Below are 21,254 nucleotides of genomic sequence, written 5' to 3' on the forward strand. Positions count from 1 at the left end.
GCTTTGAACCTGCGTGATCCTCCCCTCTCCACCTCTCAAGCGTGGGTATTACAAGCGTGTGCCACCACACCCGGCTTTTATTCTTTGTTTTGAAACAGGATCTCACTGAGTGGCAGTGGGCCTCACTAAGTAGCTGAGGCTGTCTGTGAACTGTGATCCTCCTGTCTCAGCCTCCCAAGTACTGGGATTACAAGTGTTCGGCACTGCGCCCAGCTACAATTTGAAATTTTAATCCTCAGTATGAGGAAATGGTCCTTAATCACAGAGGGAGCCTGTTTCAGTAGGATCTTCTTGCGTGATGCTGGGTAGGGGCAAGCGGCAGCGCCCTGTGGTGCCAGGGAGAGCAACCAATACTCCATGGTGCCGAATGGCACTGAGCTGTGGGGCGTGGTGGTACGTGCGTGTAATCCCAGTACTTGGGAGGCCAAGACAGGAGGATCGCAGATTTGAGACCAGCTTCAGCAATTGGAGGGTCTCTGTTTCCAAATAAAAACTAAAATAGGGATGGGGGTGTAGCTCAGAGGTAGAATGCTCCTGGGTTCCATCTCCAGTATCACACACACACACACACACACACACAAAGAAATGAAAGAAAAAAATGGCACCGAGCCGCAGTGATCTGTAGGTTAGATGCATATGCCGTGGTTTGCTGGTGTGGTGGCATGCGCCTGTAATCTCAGTACTTGGGAGGCTGAAATAGGAGGGTCACAGGTTTGAGGACAGCCTCAGCAGTTTAGTGAGGCTTTCATCACTTCGTGAAACCCTGTTTCAAAAAAAAAAAAATAGAGCTGAGCGTGGTGGCGCACGCTTGTAATGTTGTACGCAGGTTTAGGGAGAAACGAGAGACTCGAGAGTCCAAGGGAAAGTGCCAGTTGAAACCTTTATTATCTGGCCAGCGGTGGTACCCCCAGTCTAGAAATCTGACTGGAGGGGCGCACCGTCTGCAGGGGAGAGGGCTTATGTAGGGGAGGAAGAAGAGAGAGAGAGAAAAAGCCACACGCCAGGTAGCCTTGCGATGAGCCAGAGCAGCCATCTCACGGAAGCAGACGGCGGGTATCTATATCTTATTTGGCAAGAGCTTAATGTCCCAGCCTTGAGCAGCACAATTTACTTTTGTGCGGTGGGAAAGAAAGGGAGGGGGCGGTAAGTGAAACAGTGTGGGATGGCTGACAGAAGCAAAGGGGGGTGACTTTTGCTATTACATTTGGTACAGGCACAGGATTTGTGGAGTCATCTTAAACTTAGCCAATTAACACAGAGTATTACAGTAATCCCAGCATTTGGGAGGCTGAGACAGGAGGATCACGGTTCGCAGCCAGCCTCAGCTACTTAGTGAGGCCCTTTGCAACTCAGTGAGACCCTGTCTCAAAAATAAAGAATAAGTAATAGGGCTGGGGTGTTTCTCAGGGGTAGAATGTCCCTGGGTTCCATCCTCAGTACTGGGAAAAAAAAAAAAAAAAGGCCTGGGTGTGTAGCTTGGAGGTAGAAGGCCCCCGGATTGAATCCTCAGTACCACACAAAAGCAAACAAATAAACAAATGCAATGATGTTATCCATGGTAAATGGAGAAACACCTACTTTTTTGTGGCACTGGGGTTTAAACACAGGGGTGTTCTAACTCCAAGCTACACCCTCCCAGGCCTATTTTTTATTTATTTTTTATTTTAAAACAGGGTCTCACTGAGTTGCAAAGGGCCTCACTAAGTAGCTGAGGCTGTCTGTAAACTGTGATCCTCCTGTCTCAGCCTCCCAAATGCTGGGATTGCAAGCCTGCACCACCATGCCCGGCTTCCCTATTTTTATTTTGAAGCAGGGTCTCACTAGGTTGATGAGAGTCTCACTACTTGCTAAGGCTGTTCTTGAATCTTCGATCCTCCTGTCTCAGCCTCCTAAGTATTGGGATTACAAGCGTGTGCTACCACACCAGGCTAAGCACCTGTATTTGAAAGGATAGAGACATTTTGAAAGGGTCAGGGAGGAATCGTCTCTTCTCTGGTTTTCAGTAGGGAGAACTAAGCTTCTTATTTTTATTTTTTATTCTTGTAGTACTGGGGATTGAACCCAGGAACATTTTTACTCCAAGGTACACCCCCAGTCCCTTCCTTTTCTTGATAATGGGGATTGAACCCAGAGGCATTCTACCTCCAAGTTACATCCTAGCCCAATTTTATTTCTTATTTGGAAACAGGGCATCTCTAAGTTACCAAGGCTGGCTTTGAACCTATGATCCTCTTATCTTAGCCTCCCAAGTACTAGGATTACGAGTATATACTACCACACCCAGCTACTCCCAGCCCCCTCCCCCCCCCCCCTTATGGTACTGGGGATGGCACCCAGGGGCTTTCTACTTCTGGGCTGTACTCCCAGAACTATTATTATTTTGTTTTGAAACAGGGTCTCAATAAGTGGATGAGAGCCTCACTAAATAGCTAAGGCTGGCTTCAAACCTGCATGATCCTCCTGTCTTGGCCTCCCAAGTACTAGGATTACTCCTGTCTTGGCCTCCCAAGTACTAGGATTACAAGCTTGCACCACCATGCCCAGCTCCACCAGGTCCTTTTTATTTTATTTTATTTTACTTTATTTTTTGCGGTACTGGGAATGAAACTCAGGGGCATTCTAGCTCCAAGTGACACCCCCAGCCCTATCTATCTTTCTCTCTCTCTCTCTCTCTCTCTCTCTCTCTCTCTCTCTCTCTCTCTTTCTTTCTTTCTTTCTTTCTTTCCTTCCTTATTTATATTATTTTGTGGTACTGGAGATGGAATCCAGGGCATTCTACCTCTGAGCTACACCCCCAGCCCTATTTTTTATTCTTTAGTTTGAAATAAGGTCTCACCAAGTTGTAAAGGGCCTCACTAAGTAGCTGAGGCTGTCTTCAAACTGCGATCCTTCTGTCTCAACCACGATCCTTCTGTCTCAGCCTGTCGAATGCTGAAATTACAAGCATGCACCACCATACCCAGCTCTTCTTTATTTTTTGAAACAGGGCTTCACTGAGTTGCAAAGGGCCTCACTAAGTAGCTGAGGCTGTCTTTGAACTGGGATCCTCCTGTCTCAGCCTCCTAAAGGCTGTGATTACAAGTGTATTGCACCACACCTAGCTAGCCCTTTTTAATTTTTGTTTTAAAACAGGGTCTTGAGCTGGGTGTGGTGGCACATGCTTGTAATCCCAGTATTTAGAAGGCTGAGACAGGACAGCAGGTTCTCAGACAGCCTCAGCTACTTAGTGAGGCTTTTTGCAACTTAGTGGGACCCTGTTTCAAAAATAAAAAAATAAAAAATAGGGATGGGGGTATAGCTCAGAGGTAGAATGTCCCTGGGTTCCATCCCCAGTACTGCAAAACACACACACACACACACACACACACACACACACACACACACACACAAAACAGAGTCTTGCTGGGTTGCTAAGAGTCTCCCCTAAGTTGCTGAGGCTGGCCTAAAACCTGTGATCCTCCTGTCTCAGTCTTCCAGCTACTGGGATTACAGGTGAGCGCTGCTACTACATCAAGCTATAAATTATTTAAAATTCTTAGCACAACGCCGGGCGTGGTGGCGCACGCTTGTAATCCCCGTGCTTGGGAGGCGGAGACAGGAGGATCGCACAGGTTCGAAGCCAGCCGCGCTGGTTTAAGAGACCCTGTTTCCAAATAAAAAATATAAAATAGTCTGGGAGTGTAGCCCGGAGGTAGAAGGGTTTCCAGGAACCCCAGTACCACCAAAAAAAAATAAAAAATAAAATAAAATTCTTAGCACAAGTCAATGTCTTCATACCACACTGTGTGTTAAATTGGTCTTTCCACACTTGAGAAAAAGTTCATAGGAGAAATAATATTTATAAGTAAAGGAGAACAGCTGGGCGTGGTGGCACATTCTTGTAATCCCAGCACTTGGGAGGCTGAGACAGGAGGATAGCGCAGGTTCGAAGCCAGCCTCAGCTACTTAGTGAGGCTTTCAGCAACTTAGTGAGACCCTGTTTCCAAATAAAATATAAAAAGGTCTGGGAGTATAGCCCGGAGGTAGAAAGCCTCTGGGTTCTACCCCCAGTACCACACACACACACACACACACACACACACACACACACACAAATCTGGGCATGGTGGAGCACGCTTGTAATCCCACGGCTTGGAAGGCTGAGACAGGAGGATCACACAGGTTGGAAGCCAGCCTCAGCTACTTAGGCTTTCAGCAATATAATGAGACCCTGTTTCCAAATAAAGTATAAAATAGGTCTGGGAGTATATCCCCGAGGTAGAAAAGCCCCTGGGTTCCACCCTCAGTACCACAAAGAAAAATAAATAAATAAATAAAAAAGACAAAAAGTGCTGGGGTCTAACTTAGAGGCAGAATACCCCTAGGTTCAGTTCTCAGTACCAGAAAAACTCCAGGTGTGCGCCACCATGCCTGGCTTTGGCTTCTTAAGTTAGTCTGTTTTTGAGCTGTGGTGTGCTAAGGTGTATATTGTAGGAATGTTTTCTATGGGTGTATACTGTCTTGACATTGGACACAAAATGTGTTTGTGCGAACGTACACGAGTGAATATGGGCACGGAGTGGAAGTCCTCTTGTCCACCGCGGTCAGCGTTTGGGGAGGACAGTAAGGTGATATTCGCAAAGTCCTTGGCCTAATTCCAAAGCTTCTACTGAAATTTCCACTCGAGCTTCCAGTTTAAGAACTACAATTCCCAGGATGCTCCGCTCTTCCACCCACCAAGGAGGCGGGTCTCTTTGATGGGCAGGTCCGGGAGAAGGCGTGCTAGAAGAGGGGAAATGCCCAGCCAATGGGTGAGCTAGACCGATTCGAAAACCTTCGCTGATTGCACCGAGGGGATTGGAATCTTTGGCGCCTTTGTTTCATTGGTGGATGCTTGATGGGCGGAGATCCTGACCAATGAAAAGGTGGGGAGGTGGATCCAAAGCGTGTAGGTGGAGAGAAGTGCCGACTAACGGGCTGTTTGCCCAATAAGAGGCGGAAGTCCCCGGAGAGGGTGGGGCTAGGGTGAAGGCTGGCGTGTGTGGCCGCCGAGGGAGTGCCATGGCGGAACCTGTGAGGAGACGGGGTCGCAGGCCCCGAGGTGGCCGTGTTGGCCGAGGAGGTCGGGGAGCCCGGCGCGGCTGGGGCCGGGGTCTTCGCGCCCAGCGGTCTCCAGCGCGCCACACTTTGGACACAGTGCTGGTGGACTTGATCAGCGACAGCGACGAGGACCTCCTGGAGGTCGCCGCGGGCAGCGGCGCCGAGGACCCGGTGGAGGTTCCGCCCGCGGCCGCGGTTCCGCCCTCAGAGCCGCCGGGGCCCGCCGCGGCCCGGGACGACAGCGACAGCGACAGCGACAGCGAGGGGGCGGACGCGCGGCCTGCGGGCGCCCCGCGGGCCCCGGTCAGGCGGCGGCGGCGGCTGTTGCTGGACCCGGGGGAGGCGCCGGTGGTTCCGGTGTACTCCGGGAAGGTGCAGCCGGGCCCTCGGGGAGGGCTAGCGCCGGGCCGCCGCGGGGCCGGGGCTTCCCGGAGGGCTGTATTTAGGGAGTCCTGGAGCCAGGGTTCTGGGGTTGGTCTTGAAGCCAAAACAGAAAACGGGACTAGGGTGTTGGACGCAGAGGGAGAACAGAGGGAGAACAGGACGCAGAGGGAGAACAGATCGGCGAGGCGAAGGGGTCTGGGGTACATTGGAAGTGCGGGATTCCCCAGAGCTGTAGTCTTGAGGACTTAGGGAGGCCGAGGGGCTGGTGATCCTGAGGGTTCCTGGAGGGCGGCGGGGGGACCTGGGACTGGGATTTGAGGCATGTTGGATTTTGAAGTGGGAGCCCATTGCTAAGGAAGCCAAGGAGCGGAAGTATTGGGAGCCCGGGTCCATGGGGATTCAGACGACTGGGGTTCCCCAGGAGTCCAGGGTAGAGGGATGGCTAGCAATCTAGTTCAAAAGGAGAACTAAGCCCGCATCTTAGAGAACATTTGCCTTAGGGGAAGGGGATGGGGCGAGATACTAGAGTTTTGGATCCTGTGGAAGCTGAACTCCTGAATTCCCTGGAGAGGGCCATGGAGGCTGCATCCTTAGGGAGGACACAGGAGCTGGGTGTCAGGGAAGAATCATCCCTACTCTTCCCTTTTGTTAGGAAGAGGACTTGGGATCAAACCACCCCCCCCTTTTTTTTTTAGGTACAAAGCAGCCTTCATCTCATCCCAGATAACGTGTCTCTCCTGAAACTCTGCCCTGCAGAGGCTGAAGAAGGTAAGGTAGGGCTTCCAGGGTGTGGTACCTGGCCCTGGCTTCTTTGAAAGGAGTTTACATCCTTGCAGCCAATTCTCTCTCTTTCCCTCTCCTCTCCTCTCCTCCCTTCCTCTTTTATCTTCTTGCTCTTTCTCTTTCTGTGCTGGAATCCAGCCCAGGGACTGGGCTTACACTCTACTGCTGAGCCACATCCCTCTGACCCGACCCTAATTTTCTATTAAGACTCAGAAGGGCATGGGAGAGGGTACCACTGTGTGAAAGGAACTGGAAGGCACAGAGGCCAACTTAGAAGTGCCTTCTACTCACTGTCCTCCCAACTCTGATAGGCATAAGAGTGTGTTTATATAGATTTCCAGGCAGCTCCCCCAGAGATTCTGATTCTGTAATCCTAGTGGGAGCAGGGGAAGAGGTGGTGTTTAGAATCTGTGACATCTTGTTATATCTGGAACAGGCTTGGTGGGAACACTCTGGAGCCAGCAGGATGTTCTTTGTATCTTGTTAGGGCTGCCCAGCCTTTATCCTCCCCCAGTGTTGTGAGTTTCTCACACTTCCCAAGGGCAGTGAGAAGGAATCAAGTCTTAAGAAGGAAGCGATCTGGTCTGCAAATGCAGAGCTCGGGCCAAGACTTCAGTACCACAAGGGAGTATGGTAGACTGATTAAGACTAGCAGCCATCTGGCCTGGGTTTTCATCTCAACCTCAGCTTCTACTCCATGTGTTACCTTGGGCAAGTTATTTAACCTCCTAAATACTTGAGTTTCCTCATCAGGAAAATGAGGATGATAGGGACTATGTTAAAGTATTTTGGTGAGAATTATTTAAAGGGAATATATATAGAAAGCTGTTTCTTAGCCATGGATATGGTTTAGGACAGTACCTAAGACATAGAAGTACTATGTAAAAGTACCTCCATCCTTGCTATTCAAAACGTAGACTCAGCGGTGTTAGGCACCCCCTGGGAGTTTGTTAGCGATTCAGAATCTCATGGCTCTAGCAGTTGCCATATTTAGCTAGGACAGAATTTTTAGCCTCAGCATTACTGACATTTTGGGCTGGAAAATTCTTTGTTGTGGGTTGCTGTCCTGTATATATTGTAGAAAGTTTAACAGCATCCTGACCTCTATCCACTAGCATAACCCAATACCCTGGCCCTCCTCATTGTGATAATTAAATTATCTCCGAACTTTGCCACATGTCCCCTGGGAGGCAAAATTGCCCTGCTTGAAAACAACTGCTTCAGGGGTTGTTATTATTTCATATGCACAGTAAATTTCTTTAGCTGTGCTGGGAAATAAACCCAGGGACTCATGCATGCTAGACAAGCACTCTACCACTGAGTGATATCCCAGGCTAACAGTATTTATTTGTTTGTTTGTTTGTTTATTTATTTTTGGTGGTACTGAGGATGGAACCCTTCTACCTCCGGGCTACACTCCCAGACCTATTTTATATTTTATTTGGAGACAGGGTCTCTTAAGCCAGCAAGGCTGGCTTTGAACCTGCACAATCCTCCTGTCTCCGCCTTCCAAGCATGGGGATTACAAGCGTGCGCCACCACACCCGGCTAACAGTATTTATTTTTATGATTTATGTTGATATCTTATCGGCAGCAAGCAAATGGGGAAAAGTTTCTGTATTTTAGGATGCTATTTTTTTAAATTAGAAATGGAAATGAGTGATTTAAAGAAGAATATTCAGTAGAATGCCCCTGGGTTCAATCAACAGTACCCCCCAAAAAAAAAGAAAAGAAAAATATTTAGCTGGGTATGGTGGCACATGTTTGTAATCCAGGTACTTGGGAGGCTGATACAGGAAGATTGCAGGTTTTCGGACAGCCTCAGCTATTTAATGAGGCCCTCCGCAACTTAGTGAGACCCCATTTCAATATAAAGACTATAACATAGGACTGAGGTGTGTAACTCTGAGGTAAAATACTCCTGGGTTCAATAATCCCCACTACTGGGGTGGGGGGGGAGAAATATTCAACTAATAGCAGGCATGCCTTGAGCACTTTACCAGTATTATTGAGAGGTCCTGTGTGTGCCTGGGGGTTCCACAGTCTCCCTTATCCTGCTGTCCGTATTGTGCTGAGGCTTCGTATGTGCTAGGCAGGTCCTCTGCCTTTGAATCACACCCTTAGCCATTCTAAAGCCTCTGACTTGTTTCTCTTGGCACTTAACTGCCCTCTCTTGGCTAACCCGTTCCACTTTTTCCTCCTCTGCTCCCAGAGGCAGATGTGGCAGATATCGCAGATTCTAGTAGTCCTCACCCCGAGGATCCCCCATTTCCAGGCTCTCCCTGGAAGAAGAAGCTGAGGAGTCAGGATGAGAAAGAAGAAAAGAAAAAGAAGGTGTTGCTGTGAGTGAGGCTGGGGCACATGGGCCCTGGGAACAGGAAGGGAGTTAGAGAGGAAAGTGGACAGGCAGGACCCTCAGGTGGCTCCTGAAAGGGTAGGGAGAAGGGATGGAAGGAGTCTTGAGGCTCACGGGGGACATAAAGCTCTTGGGAGAAGAGGTGGTCCCCCGGAGGATGACCCTTTCACACCATCATGGGGATGGAGTCCGAGGTGGAGTGATGCGGGCGTCAGGACATGGCTCAGATCCCACCAGCCGTCTATTCTCTGTTTTCTCTGCGCTGCTCTTTCCCATTTGGTAAAATGAGATAGTCGTGGTCTTTGTGTCAGAGAATTGTTGAGTAGATAAAGAACAGTAAACACCTGATGTCTGTTGGGATGCCACTGAGTCTTGTAACTAAGAATGATATCTCAGGCTTTCCCTGTCTCTTACCTACTCCTGTCTTGCAGTAAAATGAAAGTTACCAGGGGTGCTTCCCTGACTCTCTAGCTCCCCCTGTGGTTCCTGGGGGTCCACAGCCCATGAAGAGAAGTATGGGGCTGGGGTCTCTCCTTTATCTCCATCCTGTTCCACCTTTCTCTACAGGGTTCAGGACACCTCTCCTTTGCCTTCACCTCCACCAAGGACCAAGAGCAGAAAGCATACTCGGGCACTCCAGAAGTTAAGGTACCAGAGGCGGGGAACACTGGCTGTGGTGGGGAAGGATAGTTGGGAGGGTGACCAACCCAAAGTCCTGTCTGCACTGCAGGGAGGTGAACAAGCGCCTCCAAGATCTCCGCTCCTGCCTGAGCCCCAAGCAGCACCAGGGCCAGGATCACCAGAGCCAAGATGATGAGGTGGTGCTGGTGGAGGGGCCCATCCTCCCAGAGAGCCCCCGGCTCTTCCCACTCAAAATCCGTTGCCGGGCTGACGTGGTCAGATTGCCCATCAGAATGGTAAGTGCCGAGCCGGGCGTGGTGGTGCATGCTTGTAATCCCTGCGCTTGGGAGGCGGAGACAGGAGGATTGCGCATGTTTGAAGCCAGCCTCACTGGCTTAAGAGACCCTGTTTTCAAATAAAAATATAAAATAGGTCTGGGAGTGTAGCCCGGAGGTAGATGGGTTTCCAGGAACCCCAGTACCACCAAAAAGAAAAAAGAAAAAATAAAAAGAATGGTAAGTGCCAGAAGGCCTGGGAGAAGGATGCGGGGGCTGCCTCTGAGATATGGGAGCCGGCGGGGGTGTACAAAATCACGTCTTCCTTGTCCCCTCCTGCTCTCCGTTTTTCATCCCTCCATGTCCTTGCACTTGTTCCTCCCCCTGGAATTTCTCCCCATTCTCCAAGTTTCCACTTCAGTGTCATATGTCTTTTGCAAAACTTCTTTTGGCGTCCCTCGCCTCCTCCTCCTCAGGGCCCTGTGCGTCCCGCTTCTTATCACCATATTTGACACAGCACATTTCCCTCTGTCGTCCTGAACTCCCCGAGCTTCCTGGCACAGGCTGGCATTTGTGTAGGGACGGCCACCAGTTCAATGATCAGAATGCTAACAGGATGGAGTGTTTACTGAGCACTAATCATGTGTGGCTTGCCGCTCAGCTAGAGGTTGCAGTCACCCAGCGCCTTCTTAGCAGTGCATCTGCTTCCTTTGCTCTATAACATGCATTTATTTATTTATTTATTTATTACTTATTTATTTATTTATTTATTTATTTATTTATTTATTTATTTTGATGGTACTGGAGATGGAACCCAGGGTCCTTCTGCCTCCAGGCTACACCCTCAGACCTATTTTATATTTTATTTGGAAAAAGGGTTTCACTAAGTTACTGAGAACCTCACAAGTTTTTTTTTTTTTGTTTTTTTTTTGGTGGTACTGGGGATGGAACTCTTCTATCTCTGGGCTACATTCCCAGACCTATTTTATATTTTATTTGGAAACAGAGTCTCTTAAGCCAGCGAGGCTGGCTTCGAACCTGCACGATCCTCCTGTCTCCACCTCCCAAGCATGGGGATTACAAGTGTGCGCCACCACACCCGGCAAGAACCTCACAAGTTTTTAGGTTGGCTTTGAACCTGTAATCCTCCTGTCTCAGGTGCCCTGTCTGACCTGGAAGTAACATGTTTTTAAAGTATATGAGGGGCAGCTGGGTACGGTGGCTCATGCTTGTAATCCCAGTACTTGAGAGGCTGAGACAGGAGGATTGAAGTACTTAGCCAGCTTCAGCTACTTAGTGAGGCCCTCCTCAACTTAGACTGTTTCAAAATAAAGAAAAAAAATGGGGCTAGAGGTGTAGCTCCGAGGTAGAATGCTGTTGGGTTCAATCCCCAGTACTGCCAAAAAAAAAAGTATATGAAGGGCTGGGTGAGGTGCAGGCCTGTAATCTCAGAACTTGGGAGGCTGAGATAGGAGGATCACAGGTTCAAGGACAGCCTTAGTAACACAGGATCTTGCTCAACAACCTAGCAAGACCCTGTTTCAAAACAAAATAAATCGGGTGTGGTGGCACAGGCTTCTATTCCCAGTATTTGGGAGGCTGAGACAGGAGTATTGAGGTTTGTGGACAGCCTCAGGTGCTATTTAGTGAGCCCCTTTGCAACTCAGTGGGACCCTGTTTCAAGATAAAGAATAAGCCAGGTGTGGTGGTACATGCTTGTAGTCCCAGTATTTGGGAGGCTGAGACTGGAGGATCGCGGTTTGCGGACAGCCTCACCTACTTAGCAAGGCCCTTTGCAACTCAGTGAGATCCTGTTTCAAAAATAAAAAGACTAAGCCGGACGTGGTGGCACATGTTTGTAATCCCAGTACTTGGGAGGCTGCGATAGGAGGATTGCACAGGTTTGAAGCCAGCCTCAGCTATTTAGCGAGGCTCTCAGCAACTTACTGAGACCCTGTTTCCAAATAAAAATATAAAATAGGTCTGGAAGTGTAGCCCAGTGTTAGAAGGCTCCTGGATTCTATCCCCAGCAACACACACACACACAAATAGGGCTGGAGGTGTAGTTCAGAGGTGCAATACGCCTGGGTTCCATCCCCAGTACCTTCCCCCAAAAAATCAAAAAACAAAACTAGGGCTGGAGTATGTAGCTTGGAGGTAGAATGGCCCTGAGTTCAATCCCCAGTATGGCAATAAATAAATAAATAATATTTTAAAAAAATTTTAAAAAGGGCTGGAGGTATAGTTTGGAGGTAGAATGGCCCTGGGTTCAATCTCTACTACAATAAATGAATAAATAGACAGACAAACACATACATACATACATACATACATACATACATACACATATATATGTATGTGTATATGGGGGGGCTGGGTTATAATTCAGTGGTAGAGTGCTTGCCCAGCACATATGGGAGTCCCTGGGTTTGAGCCCCAGTGCCACATACATAAGTTTGTTGCCACCACTGCCATGTGTGAGTTCAGACAAAGGCCCAGGTTTCTGGCTTCTCTTAAAGACAGGCACGTGTGGCCCGCTGTCCCAGGCCTCTGCAGGGTGCGGTCAGCTGGGTGTGGGGAGCCGTGGGGAGCTGTTGAGATGGGGCGGGCGATCATTTGTTGTAATCTCCGCTGTTTCTGTTTTCCTCCTAACTCACGGCTGTTCCATTTCTTTTGCTGCACCTGAACACCTCTCTGACATAGTTTTCTTCTGTACTAGCCAGGTAAATAGGGTGCAGCTCACAGCCGAGGAGTCCAGCAAGCAGCTCAGGCCAGAGCTTGTGTGTGGGGTCGTGGTGTCAGGGTGTAGGTGGGTGGGCAGTTTCAACACAGCAAGGGCCTCTTTGCTTCTTGTCCCCCTTCCTAGTCGGAGCCCCTTCAGAGTGTGGTGAACCACATGGCCACACATCTCGGGGTGGCCCCCAGTAGGATCCTCTTGCTCTTCGGAGAGACAGAGCTGTCTCCTACCGCCACCCCCAGGACCCTGAAGCTCGGAGTGGCTGACATCATTGGTGAGCGGGAGGCGGGGAGGTGGGACCTTGAGGTCCTTTGCCATGGGGAGGGGATGGGGAAAGGTCCAGAGTGGGCCCTGCTTCCATGCCCCCACTTAGGTCTGGCTTCCTGATCCTGCCTCCCACAGACTGTGTGGTGCTAGCGAGTTCTTCAGAGGCCACAGAGGCATCCCAGCAGCTCCGGCTCCGAGTGCAAGGGAAGGAGAAACACCAGATGCTGGAGATCTCATTGTCTCAGGTGAGTGGGAGAATGGTTGCCTATGTACACCCTCCCTCTTTCCTCTTTCTACTCTTTGTCAGTTGATGGAAAAGATTCCTCCTAATCTTAACTCAACTGGAGGTACTGCCTTCTTATTCTTGTGAGTGTGTATGGAACTAGGGATTGAACTCAGGGGTGTTCTACCCCAGCCTTATTTTATTTTTTATCTATTTATTTTGGTACTGGGGATAGAACTCAGGGGTATTGAACTAGGGACTGAACGCAGAGGCATTATACCTTCAAGCTACATCCCCAGCCCCATTTTTATTTTATTTATCTTTTTTTGTGGTACTGGAGATGGAACCCTGGGGTATTCTACCTCTGAGCTATACCCCCAGCCCTATTTTTTATTCTTTAGTTTGAAACAGGGTCTCACTGAGTTGCAAAGGGCTTCATTAAGGGCTGTTTGTAAACCATGATCCTCCTGTCTTATCTTCCCAAATGCTGGGTTACAAGTGTGTGCTGCCACGCTGGTTCCCAATCCTATTTTTAAGTTTTTATTTTGAAACAGGGTCTCACTAGGTTGATGAGTCTCACTACTTGTTGAAGCTGTTATTAAACCTGGAATCCTCCTGTCTCAGCCTTTCAAGTACTGGGATTATAGGCGTGTGCCACAAAGCCTTGCTATTTTTTATTTTGAAACAGGATCTCACTAAGTTGTGGAGGGCCTTGCTAAGTTACTGAGGCTGGCCACGAACCTGCCATCCTCGTGTCTCAGCCTCCCAGGTATTAGGGTTACAGGCATGTGCCACAATGTCTGGCTTAATTTTTATCTTGAAACAGGGTCTCACTAAGTTGCTGAGATTGGCGTTGAGCCTATGATCCTCCTGAGTCAGCTTCCCAAGTACTGGGATCACGGGTATGTGCGACCACACCTGACTTGCCATCTATATTCTTGGACACCCACCCAGCCTCGATAGTGAAGAAAGCCCATTGTTTAACTTCCCTCTCCTTTTGCTGGGAACCTCTGCTATAGTCTGTGTGTCCCGCCTCCTGACTCCTCTTAAAGTATAAAGGGTACTTGGAGAGTAACCAGAAAACCCAGTAGAGTAATTAAAGCCACACTTTTATTTGTTCATTTTTTGTGGTGTAGGGATTGAACTCAGGGTCTCACACGTGCTAAGCAGACACTCTTCCACCCTAGCCCAAAGCCACATTTCTGAGCGCCATTCCTCATGCTGGGGATAAGTCCTACCCATGGAGCTGTGGTCTCAAAATATAAATGAAAAATTTTATAACTGGGCATGGTGGCACACACCTGTAATCCTAGTACTTTGGAGGCTGAGACAGGAAGATCACAGGTTTGAAGCCAGCCTCAGTAATTTAACTTAGTGAGGCTCTCAGTAACTTAGTGAGACCTTGTTTCAAACTAAAAAATAAAATAGGGCTGGGGGTGTACCCTGAGTTCCATCCCCTCCCATGAGGCCTCACCTCTTTAGGTACCACCACATATTTTTTTTTGAGGGGGGGAGTCTGGGGATGGAACTCAGGAGCATTTGACCTCTGAGCTACACCCCCTGCCCTATTTTTTTTTTTTTTAATCTTTATTTTGAAGCGGGGTCTCACTAAGCTGCAGAGGGCCTAAGTAGCTGAGGCTGTGTGCAAACCGCCGTCCCTGGTCTCAGCTTCCCAAATACTGGGATTACAAGTGGGCGCCACCATGCCTGGCTTTTTTTTTTTAGTGCAACTAGGGGTAGCTACCTCTGAGCTATATCCCTAGACCCATTGTATTTATATGTTTTTAATTTTGAAAACCAGGGTCTTGCTAAGTTACCACGGGCTGTTCTTAAGCCTGTGGTCCTCCTGTCTCAGCTCCCAAGTACTGGGGTTACAGATGTGTCGCCACCACAGCCGCCTCCACCACTTAACATCACCACACGGGCCCACTCTAGCACATGGGACCTCTGAGTATATGCCACACCCAGATCAGAGCAAGCCCCTTGTCCCTTAGGCCGCTCCATAGGTCACTTCCTGTGGGGCAAGGACTCTGGAGGAAAGAGAATGAGAGATGGCAAGTGAGCTGGGATGTAGCTCAGTGGTAGGGTGCTTGCCTGGCACCCAAGAGGCTCTGTGTTCAATCCCCACTAGCACACATTCAAGAGTCGGCAAATAAGATAGGCGTCACATGGTTTTAGTAACCTGACTTCGGAGGTGATATCCATCATCTTTACTTTATTCTGTGTGTGGGGGGGCACTGGGGGTGGAACCCAGGGACATTCTACCTCCAAGCTACACCCCATCCCCATTTTATTCTTTCTTTCTTTTTTTTTTTTTTTTTTTTTGGTGGTACTGCGGTTCCTGGAAAACCTCTACCTCCGGGCTACACTCCCAGACCCATTTTATATTTTTATTTGGAAACAGGGTCTCTTAAGCCAGCGAGGCTGGCTCCGAGCCTGCGTGATCCTCCTGTCTCCGTCTCCCAAGCATGGGGATTATAATCATGTGCCACCACGCCCGGCTATTTTATATATTTTATTTGGAAACAGGATCTCACTAAGTTGCTGAGAGCCTCACTAGCTGAGGCTGGCTTTGAACCTGTGCAATCCTCCTGTCTCAGCCTCCCAAGTGTGGGGATTATAAGCGTGCACCACCACACCCAGCTCCCATTTTATTCTTTTATTTTGAAATAAGGTCTAATTTGTGGAGGGCCTAAATTGCTGAGGCTGTCAGTGAATCTGTGGTCCTCCTGTCTCAGCCTCCCAAGTACTGGGATTACAAGTGTGCACCACCACGCCCAGCTTAAAAAAAAGATATTTTGAGAGACAGAAACAGAAGTCATAGTCATACAACTTTTATTACAGTATATTGTTATAATTTTCTAATTTTATTATTAGCTGCTCATTTCTTACTGCATTTAATTTGTATCATAAGTGAGTATGTCCAAGAGAAAACATAGTATATATAGGATTTGGTGCTATCCATGGTTTCAGGCATCCACTGGAGGTCTTAGAATGTTTCCCCCGGCCAGGCGTGGTGGCACAGGCTTGTAATCCCTGCATTTGGGAGGCTGAGACAGGAGGATCACGGTTTGCAGACAGCCTCAGCTACTTAGTGAGGCCCTCTGCAACTCAGTGAGACCCTGTTTTCAAATAAAAAATAAAAATAGGGCTAGAGGTGTAGCTTGAAGGTAGAATGCTCTTGGGTTTCATCCCCAGTACCACAAAACCAAACCAAACACAAACCCCAAGAATGTCTCCCCCTGAATAATGAGGGACTATTATACCACAAACTGGGTGGCTTAAAAGGTAGAAATGGATTCTCTTGTAGTTCTGGAGGCTAGACCTCTGAAAGCAAGGTGTTGGCAGGATTGTGCTCCCTGAGGTTCTGGTAGACTCCTTCCTTGCCTCTGTCTGGTTTCTGGCAGTAGGCAGCGTTCCTTAGCTTGCATCACTCTGTTCTCTACTTCTGGTATCACATGATGTTCTCCCAGTGTGTCTGTGTCTACTTCCCCTTGTAAGGACATAAATGATGTGGGGTTAGTGGTGAACTAGTGAACTAATGGGTTTAGCATTGACCCTCACTATATCTGTAAAGACTCTACATCCAGTCAGGGTCACATTCACGTTTACCAGGGGTTACAGCTGCAGGGCGTCATCTTTGGGAGACACAGTTCAACCCCTAACATTTGCCTAAGGTCACACATCTCATAAGTGGGAGATCCTGGTCCTCAGTTTGGATCGTTCTCATTCTCACTTTAGAATCTGGGCTTCTAGCTGGGAATGTTGGCCCACACTTGTAATCTCAGCATTCGGGAGGCTGAGACAGGAGGATTTGGGTTTGCAGTCAGCCTCTGCTACTTAGTGAGGCCCTTTGCAACTCAGTGAGACCCTGTTTCAAAATAAAGAATAAAAGTAGCCAGGCGTGGTGGCTCACGCTTGTAATCCCCGCGCTTGGGAGGTGGAGACAGGAGGATCGCACAGGTTCGAAGCCAGCCTCAGCTACTGAGTGAGGCTCTAGGCAACTTAGTGAGACCCTGTTTTCAAATAAAATATAAAATAGGTCTGGGAGTATAGCCCAGAGGTAGAAAGCCCCTGGGTTCCACCCCCAGTACCACACACACACACACACACACACACACACACACACACACAAGAATAAAATAAAATAGGGCTGGGGGTGTACCTCAGAGGTAGAATGCCTCTGGGTCCCATCCCCAGTACCGGGTGTGGGGGATAGGGCTGGGGATGTATGTAGCTCAGAGATAGAGTGCCCTTGAGTTCAGTCTCCAGTAAAACACACACACACACACACACACACACACACACACACACACACACACACACACAAATTCATTGAATAATTAAATTAAAAATAGAGGCATACTTTTATTTTGTGGTGTTGGGAATTGAACCCAGGGGCATTCTACCTCTGAACTACACCTCAGCCCTATTTTATTTTTATTTTGACACAGCGTCTTGGTAGATTGATGAGAGTCTCACTACTTGCTCCTGTCTTAGCCTTCCAAGTACTCGGCTTATAGGTGTGTGGCCAGTAGTATGCTTCTTTGTTTTTTTGTTTTTTTTTTTTTTTTTTTTGGAGTGCTGGGGATTGAACCCAGGGGCATTCTACTCCAGCTACACCACCCCGGCCTGATTTTTTTTATTCTTTATTTTGAAACAGGGCCTCACTAAGTTGCGGAAGGCCTAAGTAGCTGAGGCTGTCTGCGAACCGTGTCCTCCCATCTCAGCCTCCCAACTACCAGGATTACAAGCTTGCACCACCACGCTCAGCTAACTGCTCTTCCATTTTTTAGGTGAGGTGACTGAGCTTAGAGAATTTGCCTAACCCAGAGCCTATGCCTCTAGGCCTTGGGCTTTGTGGTTCTCACTCTTTTCCTGAAGAACCTGTTGCCCAGAGGGAGGAAAGAATCATTCCAGTTTCCAGCAAGGAACCATCTGCGCTTCCTCATCCACTCGCCTTTCCCGCCAGGGGCCCTGGCTTCACTAATCCAGTCCCTAAACCTCCTGTGCCAAGTTCTCTGTCCATCCCTACAGCATCTCCTGGCCCTACCTTTCAAAATTTTACATCTATTTCTTTCCTCTCTACCCAGGATTCTCCTCTCAAGACCCTCATGTCACACTATGAGGAGGCCATGGGACTCTCCGGACACAAGCTCTCCTTCTTCTTCGATGGGACAAAGCTTTCAGGCAAGGAGCTGCCCGCAGATCTGGGCATGGAATCTGGGGACCTCATTGAGGTCTGGGGCTGAAACCCCACTTCCTGCTTGGACACCCAGCCAGGACTTGGGGAGAAAGTCTCTCCCCTTTTTGCCTCATAAAGGCTAGCAGAAGCTAAAGGAGAACTTCTCTTTAAGCTGAAGCAAAATCAGGAGTGATCTCTGACCCCGTCTCCTCTTGACCCTGGTCTTAAGCCATTAGCTGCTTGGTTAGTCATCTAGTGGTTGTTGCTGCCCTGGGTGGCTGTGGTTCCCTGCACATGTTGTGCAGAGTTTCACAGCCTGCGACATGGAGATGGTACCTCCCCACTCCTACCTTTTTACCTCCATCATCACCCTTTTCATTGAAGTGTCTGCTCTATGAAGCCTCGCTCATATTCAAAGGATGCGTTGAAATAAATGAGGGCTGGGTTACGGCTTCAGGCTGCGGTTGGCGTTACATGAAGGACCATCAGCGGCCTTCCCTCACTGGGGGGAGTGCAGTTTGCTTGAGGCACATTCACCTGTGGGGCTCCTTGCTGTGCAGGAAGACAAATGAGCAAGTGCGCATGTGCTGTGGTTTAAGCTCAGGCAGGCATGGGATGCTCTTCTGAAGGATAAAGGTAGTAGAGCCTCAGCCGTGGGCGCCTTCTTACCCCACAGCCCTTTAGAGCCACCCTTCCTAGTGTAACCTTCCCAGGGCACACATGTAAGGCATAACTGAGCACATTCAGCCCCTTTGCTCTGGATCCAGGGAATACAGTTCCATGCAAGGATGCTCTATTTTTATGGCTTTTCCCCCTTTCTTTACACCATCTTCTCCCATAAGCATCCCGTCTAATATGTTTACTAATATGTTCACATCTTTGTGTATGAACGTGTCACGTCTACTATGTTCACATTTTTGAATATGAATGTGTCCTTATACATTGTTTTATGATGACTGTGCTTTAACCACCTAGGTGGTATTGTGCAATAGATCTTACTCTGTTTTCATGCAGTATGTGGGAAGATCTAGCCCTGTTGCTTATCCTGTCTCTGGTTGCTCTAGTCGGCCCTGTGGACTTCACGGGGACATCGGCCGTATTCACTCACATGTTGCCTTAAGTGGTGGCCACCTGGGTGCCTCTAACTCCTTGGCACAGACCAGGCCATGACGAGCATCCTTTCCCACGTCCCTTCTGTGCCGCGTGAACAGTTCTCTAGCACACGTACCAGGATGAGATTTGGGGTCACACAGGCTAATTTCTCTGGCTTCCCGTATTTTTCTCTTACTGGGCATTGACCCACCACTTGAGGCTGGCTTTCCCCGATCCTCACCAGCACTTGGAATGGCCCAGCTCTCTGATTGTCACCAGTCTGGTGGCACCGTGTGTAATGTTCCTTCATCTCATCACCATGAATTTTGGGGATCTTTCCATAAACCTGTTGGTCTTCCTGGTTCCTCTTTCTGTGAATCGTTCATTTTCTCTTAGGGCTTCCTTTTTGTGTGTTTGTTTATTTTGAGGAGTTGCTTGGTTTATTCCCTGGCAATTGCAAATAGCTCTCAGAATGGTAGTTTGTGTATCTAAGGGGATTCTTCACCGAACAAACATTCTTAATTTTAATGTAGACAAATGAGTAATTTTGTTATAAGGTTTGTCTCTTCTTGATTTCTAATTTAAAACTAGTTTAAGATATTTTCATTTTCTTCTGTTGATTCATTAGTTTTTCCTCTTATATTGAGACCACTAACTAGGGGCTGACGTCCAGCTGATACCCCCTGATGTGGTGTACTGGTGGCAGCCATTCTGAGTGGTCAAACACTAGTTCTCATTGGTTGATGCCAGGCTTTACTGGTTGCTAAATATTGAACATCACTTTGAAACTATTTGAGATGCACTTTTGTATACGAGACCAAGTTTTCTTTCTTACCATATAATGAGCCAGTTTTCTCAGTTATATCTATGAAAAAAGCCATTAATCTTCTACTGATATGTGGTATAATTTCAGCAAAAATATGTCAACTTCTTAAAAAATTGTTTTGTTGGAATGTGGCATTCCTTTGAATTTTATAACATTTAAATAATTTATGTTATGGTATAGCTTTCCATTTTTGTAAAACTTTTATATACATTAATATGTTGGAGCACATTAAAATTTTGAATTCAATCTCAACAAAATAAATGGGAGTACATTCGACTTGTATATTCTTGAGGATTTCTTTTTCTGTCCCTCATATAACCCCCACCCATAAGATCCTTGAGACAGAGGCCATTATTTATTTCCTTATTTCATTCTTCCTCCTTCCTAGGTAACAGAATCCATGGCTTTTAGAAGAGCCCAGAGATATACAAAACAAGGGCAGTCCAGTCAGCCCTCTGGGTTTATGAGACTGCATCTGTAGGCTCAACCAGCAGATATATCAGGAATCGGAATTATCAGTGGACGAGAAATATCAGGGGAGCCGGGCGTGGTGGCACACGCTTGTAATCTCAGCATTTGGGAGACTGAGACAGGAGGATCGCGGTTCGCGGACAGCCTCAGCTACTTAGTGAGGCCCTTTGTAACTCAGTGAGACTCTGTTTCAAAATAAAGAATAAAAAATAGGGATGGGGGTGTGGCTTGGAGGTAGAATTCCCCTGGGTTCCATTTCCAGTACCACACACAACAAAACCCTAAACCTTGTCCACGTAGAACATGCAGACTTTTTTCTTGCTATTATTCCTTGAGCAATACAGTATAACAACTTCTTTTTTTTTTTTTAGTACTGGGGATTGAACCATTCTACCTCAGGTTTTGTTTTGTTTTTTGTTTGTGGGTCTGGGGATGGAACCCAGGGGCAGTCGACCTCCGAGCTATACGCCCAGCCCGATTTTTTATTCTTTATTTTGAAACAGGGTCTCACTGAGTTGCAAAGAGCCTCACTAAGTAGCTGAGGCTGGCCATGAACCGCGATCCTCCGGTCTCAGCCTCCTGAATGCTGGGATTACAAGCATGTGCCACCACGCCTGGCCCCAGCCCTAGTTTTTTAGTTTTTTAATTTTTATTATTTTTTACTTTTTTTTTTTTTTTGCAGGTCTGGGGATGGAACCCAGGGGCATTTGACTTCCGAGCTGCACCCCCTGCCCTATTTTTAATTCTTTATTTTGAAATAGGGTCTCACTGAGTTGTGAAGGACCTCACTAAATAGCTGAGGCTGTCCATGAACCGCGATCCTCCGGTCTCAGCCTCCCAAACGCTGGGATTACAAGTGTGCGCCACCTCTCCTGGCTCAGTATGACAACTTTTGATGTAGCATTAATTTCCATTGCATTTGGTATTGTGGTGGATGTGGGAGAGGAGTTGCCAT

The 21,254-nt window shown here is 48.0% G+C and overlaps 1 protein-coding gene across 4 annotated transcripts; it reads left to right on the top strand.

The window, feature by feature from the left end:
• Positions 1 to 5,040: 5,040 nt before the first annotated feature.
• NFATC2IP (nuclear factor of activated T cells 2 interacting protein) lies at positions 5,041 to 17,977 on the top strand (the record flags this gene model as incomplete). 4 transcript variants are annotated; one of them, XM_080704306.1, is made up of 8 exons in its annotated part: positions 5,041 to 5,451; positions 6,159 to 6,231; positions 8,465 to 8,588; positions 9,170 to 9,250; positions 9,333 to 9,519; positions 12,365 to 12,509; positions 12,638 to 12,747; positions 17,819 to 17,977. In XM_080704306.1, 8 exons carry the CDS (start codon positions 5,041 to 5,043, stop codon positions 17,975 to 17,977), a joined length of 1,290 nt encoding a protein of 429 aa, XP_080560432.1. The 4 variants fall into 4 exon arrangements, with proteins under 4 accessions (XP_080560432.1, XP_080560433.1, XP_080560434.1 ...); XM_080704307.1 differs by lacking the exon at positions 9,170 to 9,250; XM_080704308.1 differs by lacking the exons at positions 12,365 to 12,509; positions 12,638 to 12,747.
• Positions 17,978 to 21,254: the final 3,277 nt, after the last annotated feature.

This window comes from Muscardinus avellanarius, assembly GCF_963383645.1.
Source record: "Muscardinus avellanarius genome assembly, chromosome: 10".
In the NCBI taxonomy this organism is placed as follows: Eukaryota; Metazoa; Chordata; class Mammalia; order Rodentia; family Gliridae; genus Muscardinus; species Muscardinus avellanarius.